General features: G+C 41.7%; 2 protein-coding genes across 2 annotated transcripts; one reads left to right on the forward strand and one right to left on the reverse strand.

Annotated features, from left to right (window-relative positions):
• Nucleotides 1-17633: 17633 nt before the first annotated feature.
• On the reverse strand, nucleotides 17634-18177 carry LOC134041320 (histone H2A, sperm-like). The gene has a single exon (XM_062487887.1). It carries the CDS (start codon nucleotides 18175-18177, stop codon nucleotides 17743-17745), a length of 435 nt encoding a protein of 144 aa, XP_062343871.1. The 3' UTR covers nucleotides 17634-17742.
• Nucleotides 18178-20217: 2040 nt separating this feature from the next.
• On the forward strand, nucleotides 20218-27544 carry PDCL3 (phosducin like 3). Its single transcript, XM_062514957.1, is given in 9 exon segments — nucleotides 20218-20253; nucleotides 21157-21225; nucleotides 21227-21359; nucleotides 21362-21474; nucleotides 22831-22960; nucleotides 24055-24145; nucleotides 24788-24931; nucleotides 25772-25980; nucleotides 27298-27544. Coding segments are annotated over 9 exon segments (1068 nt in total). The 3' UTR covers nucleotides 27441-27544.
• The last annotated feature ends 310 nt before the right edge of the window (nucleotides 27545-27854 follow it).

Below are 27854 nucleotides of genomic sequence, written 5' to 3' on the forward strand. Positions count from 1 at the left end.
CGTACTTGACTCAGAGACCACTTGGAAATTTATGGCTGGCCTAAGATGCCAGGAATTAATCATTCTGGACAAATCCTTGATGAATGCTCAATAGCAGATATTTATTGAGTTATCCTGCCTGTTGCCTAAGCAGAAGAACGTACTGCTTTCCTGTCCAGCTGGGGCAACACCAAATAAAATTAAGCCAAGTCAGAGCTCCAGGTTAAAGATCTTTTCAATTGTCTCAAAATCTAGAAACTATACTGATCCTTTATCCCACTGTAGCCAAATACAGCTCATTGTTACAGCACTGTTTCCATACAGCATAACACGGTAGGTGCAAATTGCTCCATTTCAGAGGAAATTACATTTCTCTGGCTGAATGTAGTGGACATAAAACCATATTTTTCAAAAACCTAGCCAATAAACTATCCAAAAGAATGCAAATATTCAGACTCCTAGTCTTGTTTTCTAACTTTCCTATTAGCATCTGTCCTCCATTTTGATATTCTTGGTTAAGTCTTGTCTTTGAACCCTTGCCTAGTGGGACATGCTTTTAACTGATCCCCTTGAAATATTTACTTGCTGGCCTATTCAACTTCATAACTGTGGCTTTTTAGCTGTAAAGTATAGAAACCCAACCACAAACAAAAGCATAAGACTGGTTATTCAGTACTTACTTGACACTCTGACAACCAAATCAGCACCTATAGCAGATGTCAATTTTACAAAAATGTGATATATGCTGGTAAAGCAAAGTTTGGGTACACAGCTCTGAGTGTCGAGTAGGGCCTTGCCTATGTAAAAAGAAAAATGAGACAAGCTCCAACTGTTTGGACCACTTGTTTGTGCTGGAAAGGTAAATGAATGTTAACTAAAATCACATCAAACACAGCCTTGTATTCAATATAAGTAGGCACTGTCATATATAACAGAAGATGAGTAATGGGAGCTGTCTGCAGGCTCTGTGGCAGGTTTGCCTAATAAATACCCTCCCTTTTCTGCAGCTTTCCTCATCTTTCCATACAGGTCGTGGGTGAGGTACTGAAAGCCCTCAGAGCAGGACAAGGCTTTGTACGAAGTACTGCTGAGCTGCAGAGGGGGAGAGGCATGAGCAAGCAGAAGCAGCTTGGATGAGTTGGGATGCACTCAGGAGCTGCTCAATGGTGACATTTTGTACTCTGTCTTTACTGTCTGCAAAAACTACTGATTTCATTGCAGAAATAATTTACAAAAAGGAAACCAGCCCTTCACTTTTTTTTGCCCATTGACGCAAATTTTCCTTCTTTTTTTTTTCTTCATTTATCAATCACAGCATGTTTTATTCTAAAACTATAGGTGTCATGATATTGCTGTTGCTAAATATATGCCAAGGATCCTTACTCACAATAAAAAAATCCTCTTGTTTCTCATTGAACCCCCCCACTAAATAATAATTTTTAACTCCCTTGTGTTATCATTGAGAACACTGAAAGTCACCCTATTTTTCTCTTTTCATGCAGAGAGCCCAGGACTTTAAAACAGGAATTTTATTTATGCAGTAAAAGTATGGCTCATTAATGTGGTTTAGTGTCGGCTGCACCTTAGTTAACACTTTCGAAATGAAACATCCAGCAGCAAAGAAAGTTCTGATTTAAGGAAAGTGAATGTATTCACAATATAACACCCTCATATATTTGAAATTTTAGTTGTCAACACTTTCCCCATTCTTCTCTCATACTGCACAGCTGTGATGAAATACTATTTTCAGTTAGGAGATAAGTTGTGATTTTTTTTTTTTTTAGTGGAGCATGAATGAGTTAATTTTTTATCATCTTCAAGTATTAAGCTTCACTTCATGAAAATGAATAGCTCCATGGGCTTCACTGCAGCAAAATTTGCTGAAAGAAGGCACAGAGTACATTTAGGGTACTCCCTGGTGAAGGGTGAAATAAAGCAGCAAATGGTATATTGTGCATGAGAAGGAGGAAGGAAAAATTCAGGTAGCATCCAGCATTTTATGTAAGGTAGAATTGGATTTTACCCACCCAACTTGGTGACATGTTATTGCAAAAAAAAAAAATCCCCCTCCTGAACTCAAATGTGTTTAAAAAAGTTGAAAGAGGCTATCATATAATAGGCAGAAAGCAGAAGACTGAGCATTTCTCATGAAATAGGGAAAGCCAGAGAACCACATCCTGTTACAGTGAGCTATCACTAGCAATCTGGTCATAATTTAATAATATTCTCTTGTGAAAAGATAACAAATTATTAGGATTTAAAAGGATTGGTATCTCATATGTAAATATTAAAAAATAATAGCAAATAGGAAATCTATAATAGCTCTCTAAGATGTCTTGTTTCTACAGCATTGGAGTGATTTGGATGCAAGATCTGTAATAAGCAAGGCAAGAGATACACTGCTGGTGAACAATAATTTTCAGTTTACTTAAAGTGTTGAAAGACAGAAAGAAGATATTTAATATGAAAATGTGCAATCTTTCAGAGTATCTTTACCTTTTCTCATTTCGCTGTCTACCTCTGATGAGCCCAGCTCACACTTAGTGGGGCTCTGCTTTCACATTTCTGTGACTACATTGGCTTAAATAAATTACACCAAACACAAACCTGCTTCTTGCTGCCATCAAAAATAAACCACCATCCTCCTTTTATAAGCAAATTTAACAAACACAGAGAGTCCTTTCACTCCAGGGCTTCATGGGCTTGGGTAGAAAGTAGGGCCTCTGCAAAAAGGAGCTATGGGCTTTCTGGAACGCTACATCTTCTTGTTAATGAAAGCCTGGGTGGATTTGCTCTGAGAAACTGTCATCATAAAACTTTCTTCAATCTGCTTTAGCTCCTGCAGAGGATAAAAATTATACAGTCAGAGGGACTAATCTCTTTCAATTCTATCCTGTCTTGAAACTCCCATTCCACTAAAGACAGTGAGAATCTGACAACTGAGCGTCTGCTCTAGCAACGTCTGACCTCTCCTGACATCTCCCCACTCAGATTATTTCCCCCAAAAGGCTGTGATGAGGCAAAGACAGCCATCTTTCCCAGGGGAAGGAACAAAGGGTGAACTAATGGTGCTGGGGTCACTCGGCTGCTCCAGTGCCTCTCGACGTGTTCAGGACACACAGCTGTGTAGCTGACTCAGTCATGAAGTCTGGCTCCCCTTTTCTTTGTGAGAAAGCAGCTGTGTCTCCTCCCTGACTGTTCTGAGATGTTCCCATCAGGAAGAGTCCTGCCATCATCCTTTTAGTGTGCAGCACAGCCATTGAGGGACATTATGAGATGAGGTGGGATGCTGTGACAATAATACCTTCTGCAGCTTTTTATGTCTCATATCCCACACTGGAGCCATTGCCTCCTGAGCATGTCTAATACATAGCTTCTAGAATAGTTAGGGTTGGAAAGGATCGTGTAGTTCCAACCCTGCTGGGTTAGAAGTTGGACAATTGAATTTCTATTTGTTTCAGCAGGCCCAAAGTCTATTAAATAAAAGAGTTTAGGAGAACTCTGCCTAAGTCTCTGATCTGATTAGAAAGCATTGCTCTTAGAACTTGCACAGAGAAAGCCAGGAAGAGTTTTCCATAGTCAAACCCAATGATTAAATCAGGAAGAACGGAGAATCACTTTCTGCTGAGAGCAGATCTGTATGTTTTATACAGCCATACCCACTATGAAATTAATTAGGATGTCAATGGATATCTTTCTTTCATGTGAAGGTAAAAGTAGTAAAATGGGACTTGTTCAATATGAAAGTTCACAATCCTTCTAATTCGAAGGCAAACTTTATTTCCCAAACTGCCATGGGGAGAAATAATTTCCAAACACTCAGCAAACCCTACTACAAAACTGAATTTGCTGTTAACTCTGTCATTTGACCAGGCACAGCATCTTCTCATCTCTCACTCTTTGCTCTCGGGTCGCCTCTTCTAGAGAAGCAGCTTTGACGGAGGAAGGTTCTGCGGGGTGGAGAGCGGGGTCCCTAAGGCTGGGGTGGGGGTTTCTCGTCCCGGCGGGGGCGGCAGTGCAGTGCTTGTCCGGCAGCGGGAGCGACGGTGGGAGCGAAGCTTGGGACCGCCCCGGCGCCCATTGGCTCGGCGGCTCCATTTGGCCCCATAAAGGCCCCATAAAGGCGCCCGTCCGCTCGCCCATCCACCCGCCCCATCCCATTTCGTCCCTGCCCCGCCATGCTCTCGCCGCCGCCCGCCCTGCCCTGGCTCTTGGCCGCCTGCTGCCTCTGCGCCCTCCCGCGGGGCTCAGGTACGTCCGGGCACCGGGGGAACGCCAGAGAGCCCCGGAGGGGTCGGCTCCTCCGGAGGAGCAGCGTCCTGCCTGGGCTCCGCGGCATCCCAGCACACCCGTGTCCCGTCCCGCAGGGTTCCCGCAGCCTCTCTCGCGCTCCCGGGACGCTGTGGAGCTGCCCCCAAACCAGGTACGTCCGTCAGTGTCGTCTGACAGCCCTGCGACGGGGAGAGGTAGGGCAGAGACGGGAAAGGTGGGCAACGAGGCTCGTCCGTGGCGGGGAAAGGAGGTGGGAAATCGGCAGCGGAGCGGCACCTTGTTAAACGCCCTGGGGGTCGGTAAAGAGAGGAGGGAGGCTGGCGCCCTTTGCCGCCCGCAGCGGCAGGTGGGACAGGTATGGGCAGGGCGGGGAGTGCAGCAGGATGCAGAATAGGACACCTGGGTCAGCAGAAGACGGACAGGCTAGTAATAAGCCGGTCCCGACTTCCCGAGCGAAAACACAGGTCCGAAGGTACGGTAGACACGGTGTTAATGTCTGTTCTTTACTTTTTAAAGCAACTGGCTCTGTGTTTCAGTCAGTGGATGGAAATGTCCGATCAACCCCAGGTAACCTGACTCCCGATCTGCTGGGACTCTCTCTTCCAGACATACTAATTGTCCTATATAACCTGGAGGATCGATGTCTGCAGGTGGCAGAGCCTCTGCCAGAGAGACAGGAGCTCTGGAGAGAAAAAGCTAGTTTGTTGGTGCATGTGCTCTCCTCTTTGTGAAGCTAATACAGACCTAAAGAAAAGCACCTTTTTTTTGTTTTTCTTCTCTTGCCATGCCAGTAGTAGCTAACACTTCAGCAAGAAGTGCTGGAGAGTTCTGCAGGATTTAAAAGCCCTATTTGGTCCTGGCTTGGAGCTTGGTGGGTGGATGGATTTTTTTTTTTTTCCTGGGGTGCTCAGAGGAGAGGGGAGCAAGTGGAAGTTTTCACGGATCATTTCTGCTGGCTCAAGGCTTACAAACACTTTAAAAGAAAAAATCAGTGTGTGTAAGATCAGGTGCACTGCATTTAATATCGAGCCCAAGGGTTATTTTCAAAGCAGTAAGAAAGTATTTTGCAGGATCAGGAAGTATTTTGAAATTCGGAACACTTTGTGTGGATGTTTTTCTTTCCGAAATGTTACAGTTTTGTGAACCAAAGCTTGTAGAAAATAGTCTCCAGAGCCTGTTTTTCAAGTGTCTTAAACCTCATTTCCTTAGCAGCTGTAGTTCTCATCCAATGTGATTGCATGCATAAGCAAATCCCTGTCCTGTGGCAATGAGTGTGGGACAGTGTATTTCAGTATATGACCAAAGATTATAGTATTGATTGACTGACAGGCTTGTAGGTGATAAACATGCCACAAACCAAAGCTATCCCTAGAACAATTAGCATAGAAAAATGTATTTTAAATATAAGAGGTTGATTTTGCTCTCTTTATAGCACCAGACTGTATTGACAACAGCTGTGTTGTGTGTATTCCCCTCAAACAAAAGAGTAATTTTTCAGCTCATAATAGCATCAGTAAGTTTTCCCCTGCTCTGGGAGTTTTTTAGTGAACTGTGCCCAATCTAAATTGATCTGGGAACAGAATCAAGCCCGTTTGCTATCAAATCATTACCCCAGTAAATGTATCAAAGTGTGTTTTTTTTTCAGATCTCCAGCACTGTTTTGGATCTCTGTTATTCCATATTCAACAGCATGCATAAAAATGAGGTAAGGTGCAATTGCTTGTTTTGTTTCAAAGCCCCTCTTCTTAAATGTTGAAAGCAACCAGTCCACAACCACCTTTTTGACATTTCTCTCCAAACAAAAATATGTGATCTAGTATTGTAATGGTTTAAGAGATGTCGAAGGGTATATAAAAGATTTTCTTCTTGTTAATAGTTTGCCTTCTTAGTTACTTTAAATTATTTATATGAAACTGCTGTTTTTCACCAGTTCAGAGCTCAAGAACCAAAATGTTCACTTACAGTCAGTCAGTATTTTAACCTGACTTGCAGTCTTGAATAACACAGCGTTAAACACACTAAAAATATACATGACATTGGAGCAATAGCATACCTTAGATTGTGCTGAACACAGAGATGTAGGAGTTGCTTTACTGATTTTAATACTCTATTTGCGTTTGTTTGGGGTTTTTTTCCTGTGTGTTTCTGACTCAGAGTAAAGAGATTAAATTGAGGAGTTACTGAGTATAGCTCTTTTTTATTGTGCAGTCATATAAGGACCCACCTCAATGTCAGTTCTGCTTTATATCACTTTTTATTATCACCATTTCATTAATAACCTTCTCCATAAAATTCACTCAGCCCCTGGGTATATGCTAAAAAGACCAATTTACTTGTGGAGGCTGAGCCCTCTGTTGTTTCAAAACAGGACTAGATCCTTCAAGAAAATAATGGAAAGTATTTTGAGATGAATTTCAATATCTCTTCTTGACAGTGTCTTTAGCTTATCATTCAGAGCATGCCTTCCTGATGCAGTCACAAAACTCTACAATATTGAAGCGGATTTTATAAAAATTGAAGCATTTCAGTCGTAAATGTCTAATAAATGTTTTTGAGTTTACTATTGACTCTTATGCTTCCACAGCTTAGCCAATGAGGGAACATCCAGAATCATCTGCTAACTTCAGAGTCCTATGCCTAGCTTACTATTTTAGTTACTAACTTTGCAAAAAATGGTGTCCTCAAGATTGGAAGCTGAATCTCATACAATATCCTTTCAAAAAATATAAGCTACACATCTGAAATATGATTTCTAGGTGTGGACTGAGCAAAGCAGCAGATAAAATAAATATGTGAAATATGGCAAAAGAACCATGTGAAATTTTACCAAGCTGATCAAATCTCATATTACATGAAGTCCCACTTTCTTAGCCCACAAGGAATCTTGAGAAGACACTACAAACATGAGTCTGTATATAATAAACCAAATGAAACAGTTATGAAATCCTACTAATGTCAGCTGAATTTAACTTTCTACATGATCCTATATTTCTGTGAATAAAAAAAAAATATTCAATCAGAGTTGCAGATTGTATAGAGAAGGTAGATGATGTTTTAAGAAAAGGAATGAAGCCTCAGCACTGTGAAAGGCAAAGTCTGTGGCAATTTGGGCTTGAATGGGACTTGAACCCCACCTGCGGAATTAAAAATATTTTGTGAGAACTAAGAATATTTAACATCAGTGTCCAGTCACTTCGCTGTGTGTTTGAAATTTCTACCCCAAAGTTATTTAGAAACTCAGTTTTTACTGTATTTCTTTCACATAGTAATCTCTTACCTGTTATGAATTAGTTGGGATAGTTGAAACAGCAGGCTGAGTCATGGGCCAATCTCTATCTCTGCTTGGTGTGTAATAATCATATCAGACCAAAGAAAGCATATTGTCTCTCTGTAGTAGTCTCCTCCTTTGCATCCTTTAAAGCACCTTGACTGAGCAAACATTTTCTTCCTTAGTATTTCATAGCCCTGTTGATGTCAGTTGCTCTATAAATTGTTGTCTTGAAGCTTGAACCAAAGAAATCCTCTTCTCATACCATCAACCATGATTCCCTATTTCTTGCAGGTGTATTTTGTCTTTTAAAATTCCTTCTCTGCAGTTCCCCACCCACATGCTTTCCTGTGTTCTCACCCCACCTTCACGTTCTTGCCCATTACATGTGTTTGTTTTTCAAGCCCACTCCAGGTAACTAAACCCACTCAGTGATGCAGCTGTGGCTGTAGCACACAGCCATCCCATTCCTGGCAGGCTGGGAGCATACAGCCTAGCAGCTGTGTCATCGGCAGGAGGGCTCCCAAACCAGACTGCAGGTTCAGGGCTCCATCACATGTTGAACTTAGTCTGCTCATATAAAGTCATGGGGAAAATTTCTATTCCTTGAAGCAAGGCTGAGTAGAAAAATTAGGAGTATTCTGAAGAATAAGGAGTGCAGGGGAAGGCTTAAACCCAGCAATCTTTCCTGGGTTAAAACCTAGGGCAGTCTGAAACGTGAAGAGCAGCCCCATTTTAACAAGGTAAGAGCTATCAGTGCAATTCAAGCCTGAGGAGTGGAGCTCCAGGCTGACCTCTGCTTCACCCACCCCTAACATGGCTGCACTTTGCTGTACAGTGAGGGAAGCCTGATGAACAGAATAACTTCCAAGCAAGGTTTCACATCAATCTTTGAAAAGATCAGTTTGCTGCTGTTCTTACATCTGTCTGTGATAAATGTAAGGTTATCTCTCATGTGGAGTGTACCAACCTCATCAGTAATAGAGGATCACTGTAACAAACCAAAACATGCTGGCATCTTGATTAACTTACAGTGTCCACTTGCAGGAATCACAGACTGCTTCTGCAAAGTTTTCAAAGAAGGTATGTAAATGTGAAGACAAGCAGTGGCAGTGGATAGGGAAGTATGTTCTTTCCTTGTTTCCTTTAAAGTCAGCTTGGGTTTTTTCCAGTGGTTGTGAAGAGATCTGTGTTGACCCTGCTTATACCCTACATGTAAAGCTTTCTTTTATATCTCTTCTAAATTCTGTAAATCTTTAATTATGGTAATCTAGTTTATTTCACTAGACACAATGTCCTTCAGGCATTAATTTTTAATCAACATTCCAGATGAATGGGCATTGGGGACTATCAACATCTTGTTTGCATGCTGCTGAAAAAGACCCCAAATTACCGGTATTCTGATAGAATGGTAAAATTTGGCAACAGATCTATGGAACTGGGTTTAAAGTATTTTATTATTGTTTGTGTTTGATTTTATAGGACAGTCATGGAACTCTGGGGCGGCCTTTCTTCCTTTTCAGGGTATCCGAATCTCCTCATTCTAAAGATTCTGAATCTCAGACAAGCATATTATATGTTATATAACATATATATATGTATGTATATGTTATCTGTACAACATGTTATATGTTCACAGATGAGCAGCTGTTTCACAAATTCTTGCTGTGATTGTTTTGAATAGAGGCCAAATATCCCTTGCTTGAAAGCTTAGGGAGCCATTTTCCCAAAAAGCTCTGGTTTGATTAAAAGATTACAGGATAATGAGATGTGGGGTACTGGTGGATTAAAAACTTCTTTTTATTTGAAGATATGCTTCTGCAAATGCTGTGTCTTAGCCAAATCATCCATGTGGCTTATATCTCTGAGACTGTCAAAGTGCACTGATGTTAAAAATAAATTAGACCAAACATGTTCCTGAGCTGAGTGTCCACCTTGTCTGAAAGGTCTGCCCAGGAAGGGAAGTCACAGTGCATAATGGCAAAATGCCAAAGCAAAATTATCGTAATTTCTCTCACATTTTTCACCCATTGGCTTGCTGAGCTATGACATGGTCTAGTGCCCAGGGTGCTGGTGCACATCTTCAACACATTAAAAAAAAAGAAAATTAAAGTAATGTAAAGTAGGTAATGTCAGGTAACCAGAGTACCAATTCAGCTGTCATTTATGCTTAATTTCAGGTTATTTGCTATTTAAAGTGCATCCATCTAAGTTATTTCAGTGCTGGTATTTACATGCTCTTTTTTAGGCATGTGCCCCAATGAATTTAGACCCAAATTCTGAATGAGAGTAATTAAAGCCAGAATGATGAGTTTTTTGGGTAGAGGCTGAATGAAAATTTCTCGTATTCAAAGGCATAACCCACCCTGCATGGATCCCCCTAGTGTTTGACATGTTGCTTTAAAGAAAATCTCACTGCGGTACCCTGTCTGCATGATGGGGACGTATTTTGGTGTGCTTATAAATCTGTAATCCATTGCTTCTTTACAGTCATCTAATTATTATGTTTTTCAGCCTCGAAATGGAAGAACTATTGAAGGCAGTGGTAAGTAGGACTCCAAAAGTGTCAAGAATTTATTCTGCCTTTTCATTAATGATGAGCCCCATGACAAAAGAAGGTACTGAGAAGCTTTACAAACCTAGATACACACATTTCATATGGCCATTAAGATTATCTTGACAGAAATGTAGGGTATTTTCATGCTCAGAGACTAAGAGTGCACACCCTTGATGGAGGAAGGGTTTTCTTTGTCATGCTTCCCTACTCTAAAATAAGGTCAGCATGGTTACAACATGGTAGAAAGAGAACTGTGTGAGAAGAAAGGATTCATGTTTGAGTACAAATAACAGCTTTGTGTGCTTTTCTGAGCTTTCAAATATTTCAATCTTCTGGTTTTAGAATCTGAAGCTATTTCATGTCTAACTTTGAAAAGAACCAGATGTACAGAACTGAGAACTGAGTCACATTCAGATCAACATCTCAAGATAAAATGTTACTGTGTTAATTTGTTTCAGAATACCATGGAATGTGAAGTTCATGGATTCATTTACCAGCTCGATGACTCGATTTACATAAAGGAAAGAGACTTCCCATTGCACTGGTTGTCTATTATGTTACTCAGTTGTCTGAAATTTGCTGTTCCATGTAATAAATTTGCAATCAGTAATTCTTTTTGTTGTCCTTTTTTTTTTATTGAAGCCCATACTAGGCTTCCTTGGGCTATAGTCTAGCATTGCCTTGTGCCAGCTGTAATCAAAGGAAATCAATCTTTTCAATATTGACAATTTTCAAATGCAACAGTGAATTTTATAACATCTTCTTTAATAGGGTCATAAATGATAAGCTTGTCCTTTTGATTAGATAATATATTTTTTCATTATTTCAGAATAGGCATCCTGAACAACACTGTACTAAAATCATCACTGACATTTTAATGATTTATTTTGAGTAACTAAGTGCTCGAGTATGATAATTGATGGATCCAAAGCACTTTGAAATAAGAAGAACAAGTACTGCAGCTACATACAGATGTTATTTGATCAGATGATATTTTTTTCACCCTTGCCTTACTGGCTCTTATAAAGCACAAATGAGGCACTTTTGAGAAATATTCTGAACATCTGCCCTTTTTTTCTGATATCATGTATTTGAAAATGTAATGCAGCTGATTGTGTTTGCACTGTACTGAGTGTTTTGGTATGTGGAAACATTTATGGGCAGAAAACTTTAAGTACTAAGCAGTTACTTCCTTAGGAAGAAAAGAGCATAGTAAAATTAAGAGTATACAAATAAAGGGATACAAATGAGGCTGCAATTCCTGCACATAGCATTGATTTCCTCAAGCCCTTTGTTATCCCTCCTTCTGTTTGGCTACACTGGCACAGTGCTGTTTTAGTTATGCTGGCACAGCCACATGTGAACCAGATTTGGAGACGCCTTTGTCTTTAAAAATAAACACTGAAGATAGCTGTGTTTTGTTGTTTTGTGGGATTTTTTTGGTGGGGTTTTATCTGGATAAGTTCCCAGTTTGGGCTGTGTTAACAGAAGTTTGGCTGGCAGTTAGAGGGAAGGGATGAGTTGTTTGGCAATTGTGGACTGTGTCTAAGGCAGAGAAATAAGAGATAATGATTAAAAAAGCACTGTGATGCACTGCTGGCTTGTTTCATCTCTGGGGCCAAAGCTGAAAAGTAACAAATTTTGCTCAGCTCTACATAAATACTCATACTGGTATTGGCTGGGATAGAGTTGTCTTCATAGCAGCTTTTATGGTGCTGTGTTTTAGATCTGTGACCAAAACAGTGTTGATAACACAGGGATATTTTAGCTATTGCTGAGCAGGGCTCACACGATCTCAAGACCAGTGAGGCGGCTGGGCGTGCACAAGAGTTGGGAGGTGACACAGCCAGGACAGCTGGTGCAACTGCCGAAGGGATATCCCACATTTTATGCTGTCAGACACTGCAATAAAAGCTGGGGAGGAGAAAGGGACACACCCACGCACACACACCCATCCCCTTTGAAGTGATGGTGTTTGTCTTCCCAAATCACAGTTAGGCATGATTGAGACTGGCTTTCCTGGAGATGGCTGAACACCTGCCTGCTGATGTAAAGCAGTGAATGAATTCCTTGTTCTGCTTTGCTTTACCTCTTGAACTGTCTTTATCTCAGCCCCCATCTTTGCTCACTTTTACCCTCTCAATTCTCTCCCCATCCTCCTGGGGAATGTAAGATAGCTGAGGTTAAACGGAAAAAGTACTGTACCATAGGAAACTTGTGCTCTGCTCTCACAGTCATCAAAGGCTTCCTTTACCCCCAACAGCTTTCAAGAATAACATCTATTTGGGCCTTGAAACTTAAATGAGGTTGATAAATAGGTGGTAATTTGCAGGTGAGAACCTATCTTAGGTTCCTCAGTAATATATATATATATATATCTGTACTAACTGTGGCTCTTCTGTAAGAGGCCCAAAAGAGCTCTTGTTCATTGCTCATTGTAAATCTTTGCTTCCTGGAGCAATTCAAATGTCACCTGTGAAACAGGAGAAATTAATAATATAGAAATGCAAAGGTCATCTCTGGCCTGAAACTCTTGCTGAGTATCCCACTGCAAAACTCACAGCAGAAATTCAGGAGTGCAGACAGAGGTGACAACAATTAGAAGCACTGAAATATTTCTGCAAGAAAAAGAGGTGAAAGCTCAATTCTCACTTTCAGGCAGAGAAGAGACAAATCAAAGAGTTTCATGACAAGGTATACAAAATACCGAGTGCATTTAGAAGAGTAAATTGGGTACTTATCCATCTCTTGTCATAAAAAGCAGCAAGAAGGGACACACAATTACATTGAGAAGGAATGTGTTTCAGCTGCAAAGGGAAAATTCTTTTGCACTTAACTCCTGAAACCAGTTGCCACAGCTTAGAACAAGTGGTTAAGAACAGCTTGGTGGACTCTGGGAAAGGCAGGAATGTTCAGGACTGCACACCTTCCTGCTGCCTAACTCTACTCAAAAATCACTTCAGGCTGGCCTAGGACCTTAAAAGCCTGACCTACTGGAGCTGGGCTCAGCAAGGCACCGCTCAGCAGAGAGCACAGTGAGGGACCTGGAAATGCACTCATCTGTGGGGGAGCAAGTGCTACCCAGCCTCACGACATGCTGCTCACCAAAGAGCCAGAACACGAAGCACAAGAGGAAAACCTTCTTGGTGTTTCACTTGCCTCTCCCTGGTCCCTTCGTGATCTTATGCCCTGGACAGCCTCACTCCCTTCTCAGCTCCCACAGGGAAGAGCTCACTTACTAAATCTTCAGGTGAAGGCAAGCTGGGAGGGATGGCAATGCTGCAGAACAGAGTCAGCATTCAGAATGACCTTGGCAAAGATACATATGCAAAAAAAAAAAATATGTACAGCTCACTGAGGATAAAAAGAAGTGATTGCACAGTGAAGAATAATCAACTGCAGCTTTGCAGCAAAGGGGATGGGTAGCTGAGACAGTCAAATACCATAGTGTTGAAGAGAAGAAAAAAATGGAAATGTGGAATGAATAAGAAACTGTAGAGACTGTTACATGGGAGGGGTTGCATTCCTGAATATAGGTAAGGCTTCATGTACAGAGCAATACAGGAGAAGAAACAGGGCAACCACCAGCAAAGAGGAAAGGCAGAGGTAAAGGAAAGTGTGAACTCTGAATGAAGTGGGGTTGATTTGCAAGAAGGAAAGTGAGGAGAGGAATGATAAAAGGCTTCATTTTAAACTCACCATTCCTGTCAGCATTCATCAATGCCTGTGTTTACTTATTTGCTGGGATTTGAGAGTTGAGCAGTGATCCCAGGATATCTATAGTTGCTTATGTGGACATCACTCTTAAGACTTACTTACCTGTTCCAGACAGCTCCCACATTGCAATTGCCATCCCTCTACCTTATTAAACAGGGTAGAAATATATCTTTGACTGGGCTGGATGCATAAGATGTCTTTATGGCTCTGATAGATTTCTGCACTGAACAACTAGAAGGAGCTACCAAGTCTCCTTCAGTCATTTCTGGATCAGCTTTTTCCAGTGTAAAAAACCAAAAATGTGACTGATCTTATAGCAGGTGATGATTCACCACCTAAAATTTTGACATTTCTCTAGTGCAAAGGACATCGTACACCAAACACCATCTCCCTATTAGACTTCAACCTGCTGAAAGATCAATAGAGGAAGTCTGAATGACAACATTAGGCAAACTTGAAAGAGGAGTATTCTGTATATATTTACTACAAAGCTTCTGCACCAGGGATTACTACGCTGCTATTTGGATAGTACCTGCTGGATTACGGCACTGAAAGATGAGTGCACGTAAATACAGGCTTCTGGAGTACAGCTGTCTAAACACCAACCAGAAAAGTACCTAAACATGGCCCAGAACTTCCAGCAGAAAATGCAAGTGTGCGTGAACTGACCTCAGAACACCCAGAGGCAATCATGTGTGATCCATCCAAAAAGAAGCAAAATTCAGGAGCCTCATTCAGCATAGCACCAAGGTTGTATTTCCTCTCATGACCCTGGTGTGAACTGATGTGCCACAGCCACCTACCCTGCTGGGCAGCATGGCCTTTCCAGGAACTATGCCAGAGACTGCTACATGAAAAAAACACCAAAAGTAGCCTTTGACTATCTGTAGTCTAATACAACATCTTGTCCTTCATTTTTACAGCTCTGTACAGTCTGCATAGTTCCACAGACTATGTATAATCTCAGATTGCAACCCAAATTCACTACTCTGTGGCTTTCAAAGGGGCGGCACTTGACTTGCAAGAGGACAACAAGGTGTTCAGGAATTGCAATATTGGGACCCCTAAGCAGAGGACAATGCCAGCATCAAATTTAGGACATTCAAAGCAGAGGCACTCTGGGCCCTACCCCTCTCCACCATGTGCTGGGCTTGACCAGCTTAGGTAGTGAAAGAGTTCAGACCTTGTGTATCCCTTGTGTTCACCAGGACAAGACTCTCCCAGGCCGTAACTTGGGATGTTTTCTCTCCTTACAGAGAAAGTGAAGGTGACAGAAGATATCAAGCTTATAAAACACACAAACCACAGTGCAGAGTGAACCACGAGCACTCTGCACAGCTGAGACATCAGTCAACAGCATCCAGTCCTCTAGACAGGTAAAAGAAGAAAAGTTTTCCCAGGCATCATTTCACTCCCATGCTTCCATCTGCCCACCACTTCATTGAATTGTGGAGCACCATGTACAGACATTAATGGGTGTTATTGAAGACATCTTTCTTGATGTTTTCCTTGACACCCTGGAACCATGGCATAACTGAGTTAGGAAAGTAGCACCACATCAAGATAAATGTGTTTTGCAGAATCGGTAACAAGAGAAATGCCAGAGGAGTTGTGTTTTGAATGGGATTTTTTGCTTTGACTTGTAACTAAATCACATACCAGCCTCAGCAACAGGTGACTTAACTAAGTTGAAACCTATAGCATGAGACATGAGAACTAGTCACGTTGCAAAAGTACCACACAATTAACACCTTGTTTCATCAAAGTAAATGAGCACTTTGGTGATCAAGAGAACAAGCACAATTATTTCTGTTGTAATTGTAGTTTGAAGAAACTCTCCTATACTGTATTACGTGAAAGAAAGTTTTAATCACAATTTCATTAGAATGATCTAGGGGTACAATTTCCATACTTACCAAGCATTTTACTGAACAGGAGTTTACCTGTGGGTATGAAGCTAAGCATCTTCCCTACTAAGATGTCACCTTTCTATCTTCCCCCTTCCCCCCTACTTAGCCTCAGCATTTTGCTATGATACTCTGTGCATTTGTTCAAAATCAGCCACAGTGCCTATCAACCTCAATACAGCCCCAATTTTCTAAGGAAGCCAAGTATTCATCATCTGGATATTTGTCCAAACTTGTTTACAATGCCTGTATAGACCAGTAATATTTGTTGAGAGTTTACCTTATAATCAAACAAGAGACTTTATCCTTGAAAAAAACTTGTTTTCTGATTACATGAAGGCATCATTATTTATCAGTGGAATTAGTGCTACTCCAGTAAATGTTTAAGTACTCCTCAGCATGTTTCCTAAACCTGAGTTCTCAGTTTCTGTGTTGCCCTCTCAGAGGGGCAACAACTCCAGGAAAAACAAAAAACAAGAACAAAAACAACCCACAATAAACCAAGTTCTCATTATTCTAGCCCCAGGTTTCTGAGGATCTATAATTCCACTGTTGAATTGTTGTAAGGCATCACTGAAGTACCATAACTATGGTTATTTCCTCTTCAGCAGCAGAACATTTGATCTGTTGTTGGCCCCTGACAGGGCTGCTTCAAAGCTTAATGAGCTACATTAACTCTTAACAAGCACTGTGGAAGAAAGAATGCGTCCAGAAAATATCAGTAGTGCTGTTGTGTAAGTAACAGGACAGCAGGTATAAATGCAGAGCCAGAACAGCTAGAAAGTATCCTGACATTCCTCTTGCTCAACAAGCTTTATACTAGACATAGAAAAAAAAACCAAACAAAAAACAAACAAACAAAAAAAAAACCCCAAAAAACAACCCCACCAGTTCTTCCTGCCACAAATGGAATTATTCTTTTTTTTTTTATTCTATTGTGAAATACTACCTCACACAAATTTTAGATTTTCTACCTGCTGACATTTACACAGCTCTTTCCTTCATGATCTGTATCTATCGCTCATTCTATTTTTTTCAGCATTTTCATTTCCATTCTCACATTTCATAGTTTCTCACCACTTCAAGAATCATTTCTTTGAAATTCTGCTTGACCCTTTCCACCTCCTGTTGCCCCAGTACAGTGTCCTGATATAGAGGAAAAAGGCAGTGAATACACTATAAAGAAGAACATGCTATAAAGCAGACACCAGAGCAGGTTTCCTTTGAGAGGACCTGTTGATTGGTAATTACAGCCCAAGTAAGTTAAGTGTCCCCAGATATGGAAAAGTATTTTTTTTAGAAGCAGCAAAAAAAAAAAAAAAAACAAAACAAAACAAAAAAAAAAAAAACAAACATAAAAAAACCCTACTTAAAAAAAAAAATACGGATCCATAGAGGAAAACCAACAGACTTCAGAGGGGAGAAAAAGAGAATAAACCCCTTCAAGTTCTTTATATCTTTGTACAATGGAAAAACACTGAATTTGTCATCTGTGTTAAGAGAGAAGACATGGCTCCACCAGTTTCTGCATGCTTTACCCTGATAGAAACTTAGTGTAATGATGGAGCAGTCTAAAAAGAAGCAGACGCTCATTATAGTTTTATGAGCAATAAGGCTTTAAAAGACACAGGCTTACTAACCTCTAAAGTAGAGTTAAAAAACCTGAGGCACTGGACTAATTGCACCATGAATCTGTGCTAGATGGAGGAAAAGTTCACAGGAATAGCAGTGACTCTTGACTCCTCTCCCTACTTCACAACACTTATCTGCAACACATTTTCAAAAGTAAGCATGTACTGGGAATTTTAAAATGTTATTCAGGTACTAGGCTAGGCTATTTTTTAGATTTTCTCTGTTCTTCCATCCATGAGAAAGGAGAAAAGGAGACCAGTATTGCATTCTAGAAACTTTATTACATGCTTTAGAAACAAGCCTTAAAATTAGCAGACAAAACACTTGACAAATAAGTAAACACATAACAAATTAGTGGTACTGAGTCACATCATCCATAAGTGCACAGACCAGACCAGGAAAAGCAAGTCTTACTGGCTACCACCATATTCTTGAGAAGATGAAACATTTCCACCAGTTTTCTTCTGAAGAGTTTTCTTTGGAAGGAGCTGAGCAAGGATATTTGGCAGAACCCCGCCTTGCGGAATAGTCACACCGGCAAGGAGCTTGTTCAGCTCATCATCATTTCTCACAGCCAGCTGAATGTGCCTGGGCAGGATCCTTGTCTTCCTGTTTTCACGTGCAGCATTCCCTGCCAGCTCCAGGATCTCTGCTACCAAGTACTCCAACACCGCAGCCAGGTAGATAGCAGCACCAGAACCAATCCTATCAGCATACTTCCCTCTTCGGAGGAATCTATAGATACGACCCACAGGGAACTGCAGACCTGCTCTGGCTGCTTTGCTGCTCTTTAATGCACTTCCTGAGGTGCCAGCCACTGCTTGCTTCTTTCCACGTCCAGACATTCTGGCAGGCAAGGAGACACAGAGGGATGGAGGTCTTCAAAACACTTGAGTGCTTGGGCTACAGCTAATGGATAGCAAGAGGAGGCAACAGCAAGGTCAGTTCTGCTTTTCCACATCAAGGAGAAAGCTCATTCTTTTGAGAAAAGAGCTCACCACAGCTAAAATTTTAACAGTCCTTCAATTAAAGTCCTAAATTTTAAGTCCTTAAGTCCTAAATTTTATAGTCCTTCTACAGACAAGGATCTCATGGCAAAACCCATCAAGGGTTATTGACATTAGATATGAAAGGCTCAAATAAAGACAACCTTCCCCTGCTACTTGGAATATATTTGGGATTGAGGCACAGCAGATCTTCTTCAGCAACATTTTTATTTTTTTTAAACATCACAAAGCTAACTTGAAACCTCTCTCTTCTTCCAAGAGCAATCTACATTACAACTTCTAATATGAAGCAACAAGCTGTTACAGCTTATTACACCCAAAATACTCCATGATATTTTCATACAGAGCTTTAAATTAATGCCCCAAGTAGTATTCTTCAGCTTCTATGAGAATGCTACTGGAGGTCTTCTGTACCAGGAAAAGGATAAATTGGACAGCACAATGCAGACTGAAGAATAGAAACTACCATCTACTTCCTCATGATGAAGGAAAGTCAGCACAGCTAGAAGACTCTTACAAAAGGAGTAGCAAAACTACTCATTTAAAAAAACATTTCTAGGCTAAGTAAATAGGAGAGTTACTGTTCACAGCATACAACACCCATCACTACATTAATACATAAGGTTTTTACAGAGAGGACTAACTACTTAAGGAAAATCAGAAGAAGCTTCAAAAAGAAGGTAAAAAAGCAATAAAAATTAAAAAGCTCCAGCCCCTAATAAAAGCCAAGCAGACCAAGCCCTCATAACTCCTTATCCCTATTATCAGACAATACTTTTTCTAAACTACTCACAGTACAGTCATGCTGTAGGATAGAGGCAGCCAAGTTACAAAGCAACATGAAGCCCACAACCCCAAACCCTCCCCAACACATTACAAACAAAAAAATACACCACACTACCTTCAAAAAAATTATTATTTTATCCTAGTCTGCACCTTGCTACAAGCTACGTTCAACCACAGACAAACCACATAACACCCCCCCTATGCCCAGAACCTTTTTATTAGCAACTTTTTCTCCTCATCAGCGGGTCACCTGGATAGTTAATGAGTAATTTACACATGTGCTTCATCTTCCTTCACCTAAACCCTGATTTGGGCAAAATGAGGAAATACATTACAGCTGCTCAGAAGCAAATTGGCTGGTGAGGGGGAGGAAGGCAGGCTGTCTCCAAGGGCTGAGCCATAGCCACATTTCTTGCTATGACACTGCCAGTTCTCATCCACTCTGGCTGGAGTATTTCTGTCTGTTCACTATGTGTAAAAACAGGCTTCTCCTTCCTACTGAAGCTTGATTGAAAAAATACATAGGGAATGCGGGCTTTGTCAAGATATCTTTAGTTAGGTGGGAGGTGGAAACTGTGTTTTGCTTTAGATGAGTCCTGGGCAGAGTAATGCATGGTTCACATTGTGTCTGAGCCCCACCAAGTGATGTGATGGGGATGTTCCTAAGAGTTAGGCTTCTGTCCCTTCTTCCAGCAGCTCTGTCCCAGATGGGGCTCAGGGTTTACTGTGGTTCTGGTGCTGAGGATGCTTGGCTAGTTCCTCTTAGTTCACCTGGGCAAAAATCTCATCCCAGGCAAAGGAATATTTTTGAGTACCCTTTAAAGGAATGAGTGCTTGTTTCCCGCTCACAGTCTTTCTGCATTTGTTTTCTGGCATTCAAAGTAGTTTCCAACCAGCAACATGCAAGAGCCATGGTTGTGAATGGTATTTCAGCCACAGATGATGACTATTTAAACCAGAGGGTGCTCCTAGGAGCCCAGGGTCTGGCAAAATACTCAAGACAACAAAATTGTCATGAACAGTTCAACCTGCATTTGTGGTACTCAACTGCTTCTCCTACAAGGATGAGCATTTAGTCTAAGCTGAGTGAGGATGAGTTTCCTGCCACCTCATGGCATTGAACAACCAGTATGGGGTACCCTCTGCACAGCCAAACGCTCACCATAAAGATTGAGGTCCTTTCAAAGCACAGCTGTCCTTTTCTTCTAATTCAGAGGCAGAAAAGGCAGCTGTGCTTTCCCTTTGGTAAACTGGACTTAGCACAGGCAAAGTGGCCAGCCCACTTCAGAGTAACTGGCTGTTAATGGGATTCCTAGATCCTATAACATGTGGAAGAGGGGGCTTTTAGATTTTAATTTCAGGCCCTTGCCAGAAGTGAGAAAGTCCTTCTTCCACATGCCCAAACACACTCTTAAGGTCTGCTGGCAGGTTCTTCAGGGTTCTTTTATGGGAACTGAAATACAGGTGAACATGCTGTCCATTGGGATAGAGCAGAAAAGGAGGGGAAGGGAGGCAGGAGCAGGTCTCTTCCCTCTGCTATATGTCTCTGAGAAGCAAGCTGAAAAGACTTGCTCAGTTCTTTAAAAGGGCAGGCCTAGGTACCTGTTTTTCTGGAACAGGATGTGATCCCAAATGGATTTGGGTCACCACATTCGACACGCTTCTCAGTGTTTTCTGAGTGATACTTTAACAGAGACTCAAAACTGAAATAAAAGTAACTATCAATAGACAAATTTCTGGTAAAGTCAGTTGGCTATGATCCAATCACACCAATACTACAAGTCCAGCTGACTATGCCTGATAAAAATAGATAATGTAGGCTTAATTGGCTATTTCATTTTATGACAGATCACAGAAAAAAAATAAGAAGATAAAGCAGTGTGGAAATAAAGCAGGGTATGAAATGCAAACAGATAAAGGCTAAGTGAAGAGGAAGGAAAAGTTACAGGGAATCATAGAAAATGACTGAAAGGGACCACAGTGGGTCCCCTGTGCGACCTCCCTGCTCAAGCACGGTTGACTCTATGTCAGGCTGGACGGGGCTTGGAGCTACCTGGCTTGTTGGAAGGTGTCCCTGCTCAGGGTAGGAGGATTTATGATCTCTGGGGCGGGCGCCTTTTAACCCAAAGCGCTCTGCGATGCCTTCAGACCGCCCACGACGGCCCGAGGCCGCCCACCGCCGGCACCATCCTTATTAGGCCGCGCGGGAAGCGGCGGCGGCTGCGCCCGCCCCGCCGGGAGCGCCGCCTCCTCCGGCCGCGCACGCCGGGACCGGACTTGCCCGGCCTTCCCCGGCCTTCCCCAGCGCTGCTGCCCGGGCGCAGCCCCGGCCCCGCCGGCACCATGCAGGTGAGCAGCCGCGGTGCCCCCGTGTCCCCGCACCCGGCCGTGTGCGGGTGGTGCTGCGGGCCGAGCCCGGCGGGCTGAGGGCTGAGGCCCCGCTTCAGGCACGGGCCGCCCTGCCCGGCCGAGGGCCCGGGGCAGCCGCGGCGGGGCCGGCCCGGCTTCGTGCCGCTCTCCCGGCGCGGAGGTGGCTGCTGCGCGGCGGTGTTCGGCAGCGCCATGGCTGGGTTTGTGGCAGTTTGTCGCTTTTTTTTTTTTTGCAACTACGGTACTTATTTCGCTATGTAGTGATCGGGTGGGCGTTTCAGGCAGTGCATCAGTGTGTTAGTGAGCGCTAGTAAGTGCGGGGTCGAGGGAAAGGTGACCGCTGTCAGAGACAGCGGAAAAAAAAAAAAATCTGGTGTTCTGTTTCTAAATCTTTACTTTCTTTTGCTTCTACCCCTTTGCCCCCTACCCCTCCCTTCCTGTCCCCACAATCCATAAGTACTGGGGTTTAGTCTGAGAAGAGATATAGTTATATGGCTGTGAACAGACCTGGTGTAAGGTGTACTGATACAAGCTATAGCAAAGCAGTAGGTGCAGCAGGAAACTGTTCCGTTTCTAAAGTGGACCTAGGCCAAGATAGCAAGGAAGCACAATCAGCCTGTGGGTGCTTATCACTGAGATTTCTTGTATTTTAAAAAATGAAATTGCCTGCTAAATAGGAAAGTCTTATAGTCAGCTTTTCAACAATACGCAGGGGTGTATTGCCTTGTTTTCATGATTATTGTGACTATTTTACAGTAAAATCTCAGGAATAGTCTACCTATAGATTTAGATCTGAATCCGTAGCAATGGGCTTGGCTGATAGAGATGGCTTGCTTTTCTCTAAGCACTTACATAGTCACTCAGACTTAAATCTAACGAGGAGGCTTACTTCCCATGTACTGAGAGCTAGGTCTGTGAGGTTTGTGCCCATGTGTGTCTTGTCACTAGTGCTTCCTGATGCAGTGACCATTGATTTGGTGGCCTGTCCTGCTCAAGGTTTATAAGGAAGCCTTCTTCTTAGCATGCTTCCCTGTCACCCAGCTAATACTATTTCCTTTCCTTGCACTATGTCAGAGATGTAGCAGTGGTTACAATGCTTAAAACTTTGCTACCCAGCCAAGACCCTGTGTATGTGCTGTGAGTGGGATGGAATCAAACAAAGTTAATCTTCAGGGTACTGCAGGTCTGGGGCTGGAAAAAAGCCTTGGCATCAGGAGGATTTGCACTGTGGTTTTCTGGCACTATCCATCCAGTTACCAATTTAGCAACTCTGTTAAGTTCTGGAAGTGGTGATGTTCACTGAAGAAATATCATCTGTTTGTTGTTTTGTTCTAGGATCCAAATAAAGACACAGAGTGGAATGACATTCTGCGCAAGAAAGGTATCCTTCCTCCAAAGGAAAACCTGGAGGAACAGGAACGGGCAAAGGAAGAAGAGCAGTTTGCCATCCTTCAGAAATCTCTGGGTGAGTGACCAGCCAACTCAGGCAGCAGGAGAACAAGCCTTGGAATAGCTCCTGGGGAAAGCTTTTTCAAAGAAATGGCCAGCAGCAATGTTTAAAGCAATGTGTCATTTTCCAGGTCTGTAAGGATACCAAAGCTTCATCTGTGCAGGGTGATCAGCTGTTAATGGTATCAAACAAGTACATTCCTGAGCACATGGATTCTTCCAGCATAGTAAAGCTTTGTTCTTTTTGTCAGCTCTGTATTTTTATGGAAGTAAATGTTTGAAAACTGAAACAAGATCAGTGCAAAGGGAGTCTGTCAGGTGAATGTGCCTGTCTGTGCTGCAGCTGCTAAACTTGAAAGCTTGTGTAGGTAGCTGGGTGCTAGTCTAGGCAGCCTTCACTTCAGAGACCTTTTCCATCATGTTCTTTCCATCTGTACATCTAAAGCAATCTTTATGTCTAAAAATCCACTAGGAATAATAATGACAGTTTGAGAAAGCTGGGGCTGCTCAGCCTGGAGAAGTCTTGGGGGAGAACTGTAGCACCTTCCAGTGCCAAAAGAACTGACAAAAAGAGCTTGGGAGGGACTTTATAGAATCATAGAATAGAACCATAGAATATCTTGAGTTGGAAGGGACCCACAAGGATCAGTGAAATGCCAGCACCTAAGGGCAATTCCAACTTTATGAGACCTTGTAGTGATAGATAGGACAATGGGGAATGGCTTTAAGGTGAAAGGCTTAGATTAGCTATTAAGACATTCTTTGCTGTGAGGGTTATAAAGCACTGGAACAGGTTGCCCAAAGAAGCTGTGGTTGTCCCATTGCTGAAAGTGTTCAAGGGCAGGTTTCATGGGCCTTTGAGCAACCTTGTCTAGTAGGAGGTGTCCCTGCCCTTGGCAGGAAGGGTTGGAACTGGATGATCTTTTAAGGTCCTTTTCAACCCAAGCAATTCTATTATTCTAAGATAATATTTTTAAAAATCCATGCAATACTTCCTATTAATCTGTCTTTCTGTCTTTAGAGTAAACAAATTTTGTTGGACTGATGAAAATTGATGAGTTTTAATCCTGGAATGAGGTTTTTGCTGATTTGATGTTTCTTCCATTCTAGTGAAAACTTATGAGGACATGACTCTGGAAGAGTTGGAAGAGAATGAAGATGAATTTAATGAGGAAGATGAGAGAGCTATTGAAATGTACAGGTCAGAGCAGCTTGCAGAATTTGGCTTTAATGATAATTAGAGGGTCTTTCTTTTATATGCTTTTAGATAGTGTTGAAGGCAAAGGATGTTTTTAAGATGATGGAAAAAGGTTCTAATATCTTGTGGAGCTTCTGAGTGTCTTTAAAAAGATAACAGCGTTTGAATTCAGTATTCTTTATCTACAACCCAGCTTTGCAGAGATAATGTGCACCTGCTGAGTGTATGGCTGGAGATCCTGAGAGCTTTGAAAATCACCTCCATTATTTCCTAATTTTTGTGTGAATGAGGTTAAGGTGCTGCAATTTGCATAATTAGTGTTGGTTTCCCTCTATCTCGTAACCTCTCTTACCTTTTTCCATTTAGATTGATAGTGTATTTCCTGCAGGAGAAATGTCTAGTGAGTTTAGAAATGAGGAAAAAAAGCATTTAATGAAACATAGTTGTACTTCTTGCATGTTGGTGGTTTTAGCCTATGCTGCAAATATAAGCATCTACTGTGTCATTTTGCTTTTATTGCACTGGGATTAGAAGAAGTTTGTAGTTTGTCTCTTAAGTCGAGGTTTCAGCCAGCTCCTTTAGGTGATGTTCTGTCAAAGAAATGCATTTATTCACAAGATGTCTTTTTCATTCCTGGCTATTCAGGCAGCAAAGGTTATCAGAAATGAAGGCAGCTCAAATGAAGAATAAATTCGGGGAAGTTTTGGAGATTTCAGGAGAAGATTATGTTCAAGAGGTTACAAAAGCTGGAAAAGGTATATGGGTAATCTTACACCTCTACAAACAAGGGTAAGAATTTGTTTTCGATCACTAAACCTTGCACTCTCAATAGCTGAAAATGCTCCAAGATAAATGTGTAGTTATTGTGGAACTAAGGACTGGTTCTGGAGTTCTAAGAAATAAAAACAAATCGGTAACTTCAATACTGTTGAGTCAAGACTGCTGAACCTCATTCTAGAATGATGTTATCACAAAGTGGCTTTTTTTATACAACTATACAACACAGCAAATGTTGAACCACACAGCTTCCACAGAGGGAGCTGCTGCCACTGAAATATCCAAGCTTTGGAAATTATTCTGGATTAAATGCAAACGGTTGTGAATAGGAAGGATCAATGTTTATTTAGCTTGGTTTCTAGTGGCATACAAATGGCGTGAGCAAGGTTTTCAGTCATGTCACCATGATAGAAAACCTTATCAAAAAGGTCTGTTACATTGCTAGAATTTTTTGGAAGGGTTATAAATACTTGCTGTTGTTCTCTGTCTCTAATTGCCTCACAGGTGTTGCATACCTTCTTCCAGGAGCAACTTTGTTTTCATTTTGCCCTTGCTCATGCAATTTCTAAGCATCTTAAATTCATAAACCAGTTTCCCTGAATATAAAGGGACTAGAGGGGAAGGTTGCATTACTAATACATTAAGACAAAATACCACACACCAAAATCTCCAGTGGTGCTGATTCCTTTGAATGCTGAAATACTGGACAACTAAAGTACTCAGATGTTGCTTCTGGTACTTTTTTCTTTTCAAAAAGTCATCAATCTGGTATTTCTGACCTTTGTTCTGGAGCTGTATACTTTTTAATTTGTTTTTTGTTTTCTCCTTATGTGTGTCTGTTTTTCTTCACAGAATTCCACTCTGTGCCTTAATAAATCAACATATGAGTGGGCTTGCAAAGAAGTTCAGAGATGTGAAATTCATCAAAGCTATCTCTACCACCTGCATTCCCAACTACCCTGATAAGAACCTGCCCACAATATTTGTGTACCTGGAGGGAGACATCAAAGCTCAGTTCATTGGGCCTTTGGTGTTTGGTGGCATGAACCTGACAAGGGATGGTGGGTGTCTACATCTCTGCTCTGGAAAAGTAAAACTGTTTTGCTGGGAATGGGAGAAATGAGGCTTAGGAGGAGAAGGGAGGTACTGAAAATTATATCAGATTTTTTTTTTCACCCCTATTGCTCAACCATATGGCTATCTTGTAGAAGCAGTGATAGGCTAACATACAGATCTTTGTCTTGTGTGTGCAAGTATTTATGCCCTGTGTTGGGTGAAACCAATTTTGCTGGCTGTATTAAAGGGTAAACACTACCCATGCATGTTCTTAGAGTGTCTTGGACGTGAATGACTGCCCTTGCCTGCAATGACATGATAATCTGTGCACTTGCCTATTGGATTGTAGGGCTCCTTGTTTAATTTTTAAGATGATGGAATATGTTTGTCTCTTGTCCCTGACTGAGTCAGCTTAATTAAGTCATCACAGAAAGCTGTATACTGACATTTTTGCACTTTTCTTTTTATGTCTTCCTTCCTTCTCCCCCTAAGCATAGGTGCCTTCCACTGGAGATTAAAGAAAGTGTGAGGTTGTGTTCATTATTCTGTAACATCTGAAAGAAATTAGATTTGATAATAGTATTGTCAGCAGGAATAAGAGAAAGATGTCAACTGAATGTGTTGTATTGACTTTCTACCACTTCTGGGAAGCAGTCCAGTCCAATTTGGGCCTACTGCTGGTGGTGAAGTCTCTCTTTACTGTCTTAAGGAACTAATACTTAGTGAGTGATGCGGTGGCAAAGGGGTGAATTCTACAAGGTACATCCCTGGCAAATACCTATAATTCTGATATATAAATGAAATTACCACAATTTTTTGCACTTTATTAAGTTTATTACCTGCCTCTTCTGATTGTGATGAGCTCAGTATATGATGGGAACAGCTGTAATGCATGAGCAATATTCTTTCAGTGGCAATATATGTGTTCAAACATGCCTTCTGCCCTTACATGGTTAGGAGGTTGAATTCACTTTGACTGGGAGAGTTGCCTCTAAAGCTGCTGCTCTGTATCCATCACCTCTTATTCACTCTTGGTTGCAAGGTGAGCAGGGTGGCACTGGGGATGTCACTGGTGGGTGAAGAGCAGTACCCTAACCTTTGTGCACTGAGCTGAGACCAGTGCCAGCACTAGGGATTGGGAAAGGAGGGCTTGGCTGGAGCACATGTGATAAACAGGGCAGGAGCTTGGATCTGGGCATGAAAGAAGAAGGGGAGGAGGTCCCTGGTGTGGTGGTGGGATGATAAGGAAGATCACCTGGGGAGCCAGGGATGGGCTTTAATCCAGTTTTATCCCCTACATTCATGACTCTTGTTTTGCACAGAATTGGAGTGGAAGATTTCTGAGTCAGGTGCCATCAAGACAGACCTCGAAGAGAACCCCAGGAAGCAGATCCAGGACCAGCTCATGTCCTCAATCAGGGCATGTGTCCCAGCCAGAGGGGAGAGTGACTCAGAGGATGACTAATTCCTCTGACTGCATCCGGATTGATGCAGTGCACTTGCAGCTGGTGTTCCCACCTCAGGCACTGGAGACACTCCTCAAGGCCTTGCTGAGCCCCAGAGGGGTAGCCTTTCAAGACATTCATTCTAGAAACCTCTAGAAACTAAAAACATTTCTGTTTTTTAAAAATTTCAGCTTCACTTAAGATGCTGAAAGACATATGGTATAGTGAAGCCTGAGTAAATATTACTCAAAAGTTTTAAAATATAGACATGAGTAGAAACAGGTATCTTGTTATTATTTTCATAGTAAATTGCTACTTCTTCAAGAAAATTTAAATATAAAGTGGTCTTAAGTGCACTGTTTTTAACAAGCTCGAATTGTACAACTCCAATCTAATCAGCTGGTTTTAAATAATTGCATATGGCACTTAAATGG

This window comes from Cinclus cinclus, chromosome 2 (genome assembly GCF_963662255.1).
Source record: "Cinclus cinclus chromosome 2, bCinCin1.1, whole genome shotgun sequence".
Classification (NCBI taxonomy): Eukaryota; Metazoa; Chordata; class Aves; order Passeriformes; family Cinclidae; genus Cinclus; species Cinclus cinclus.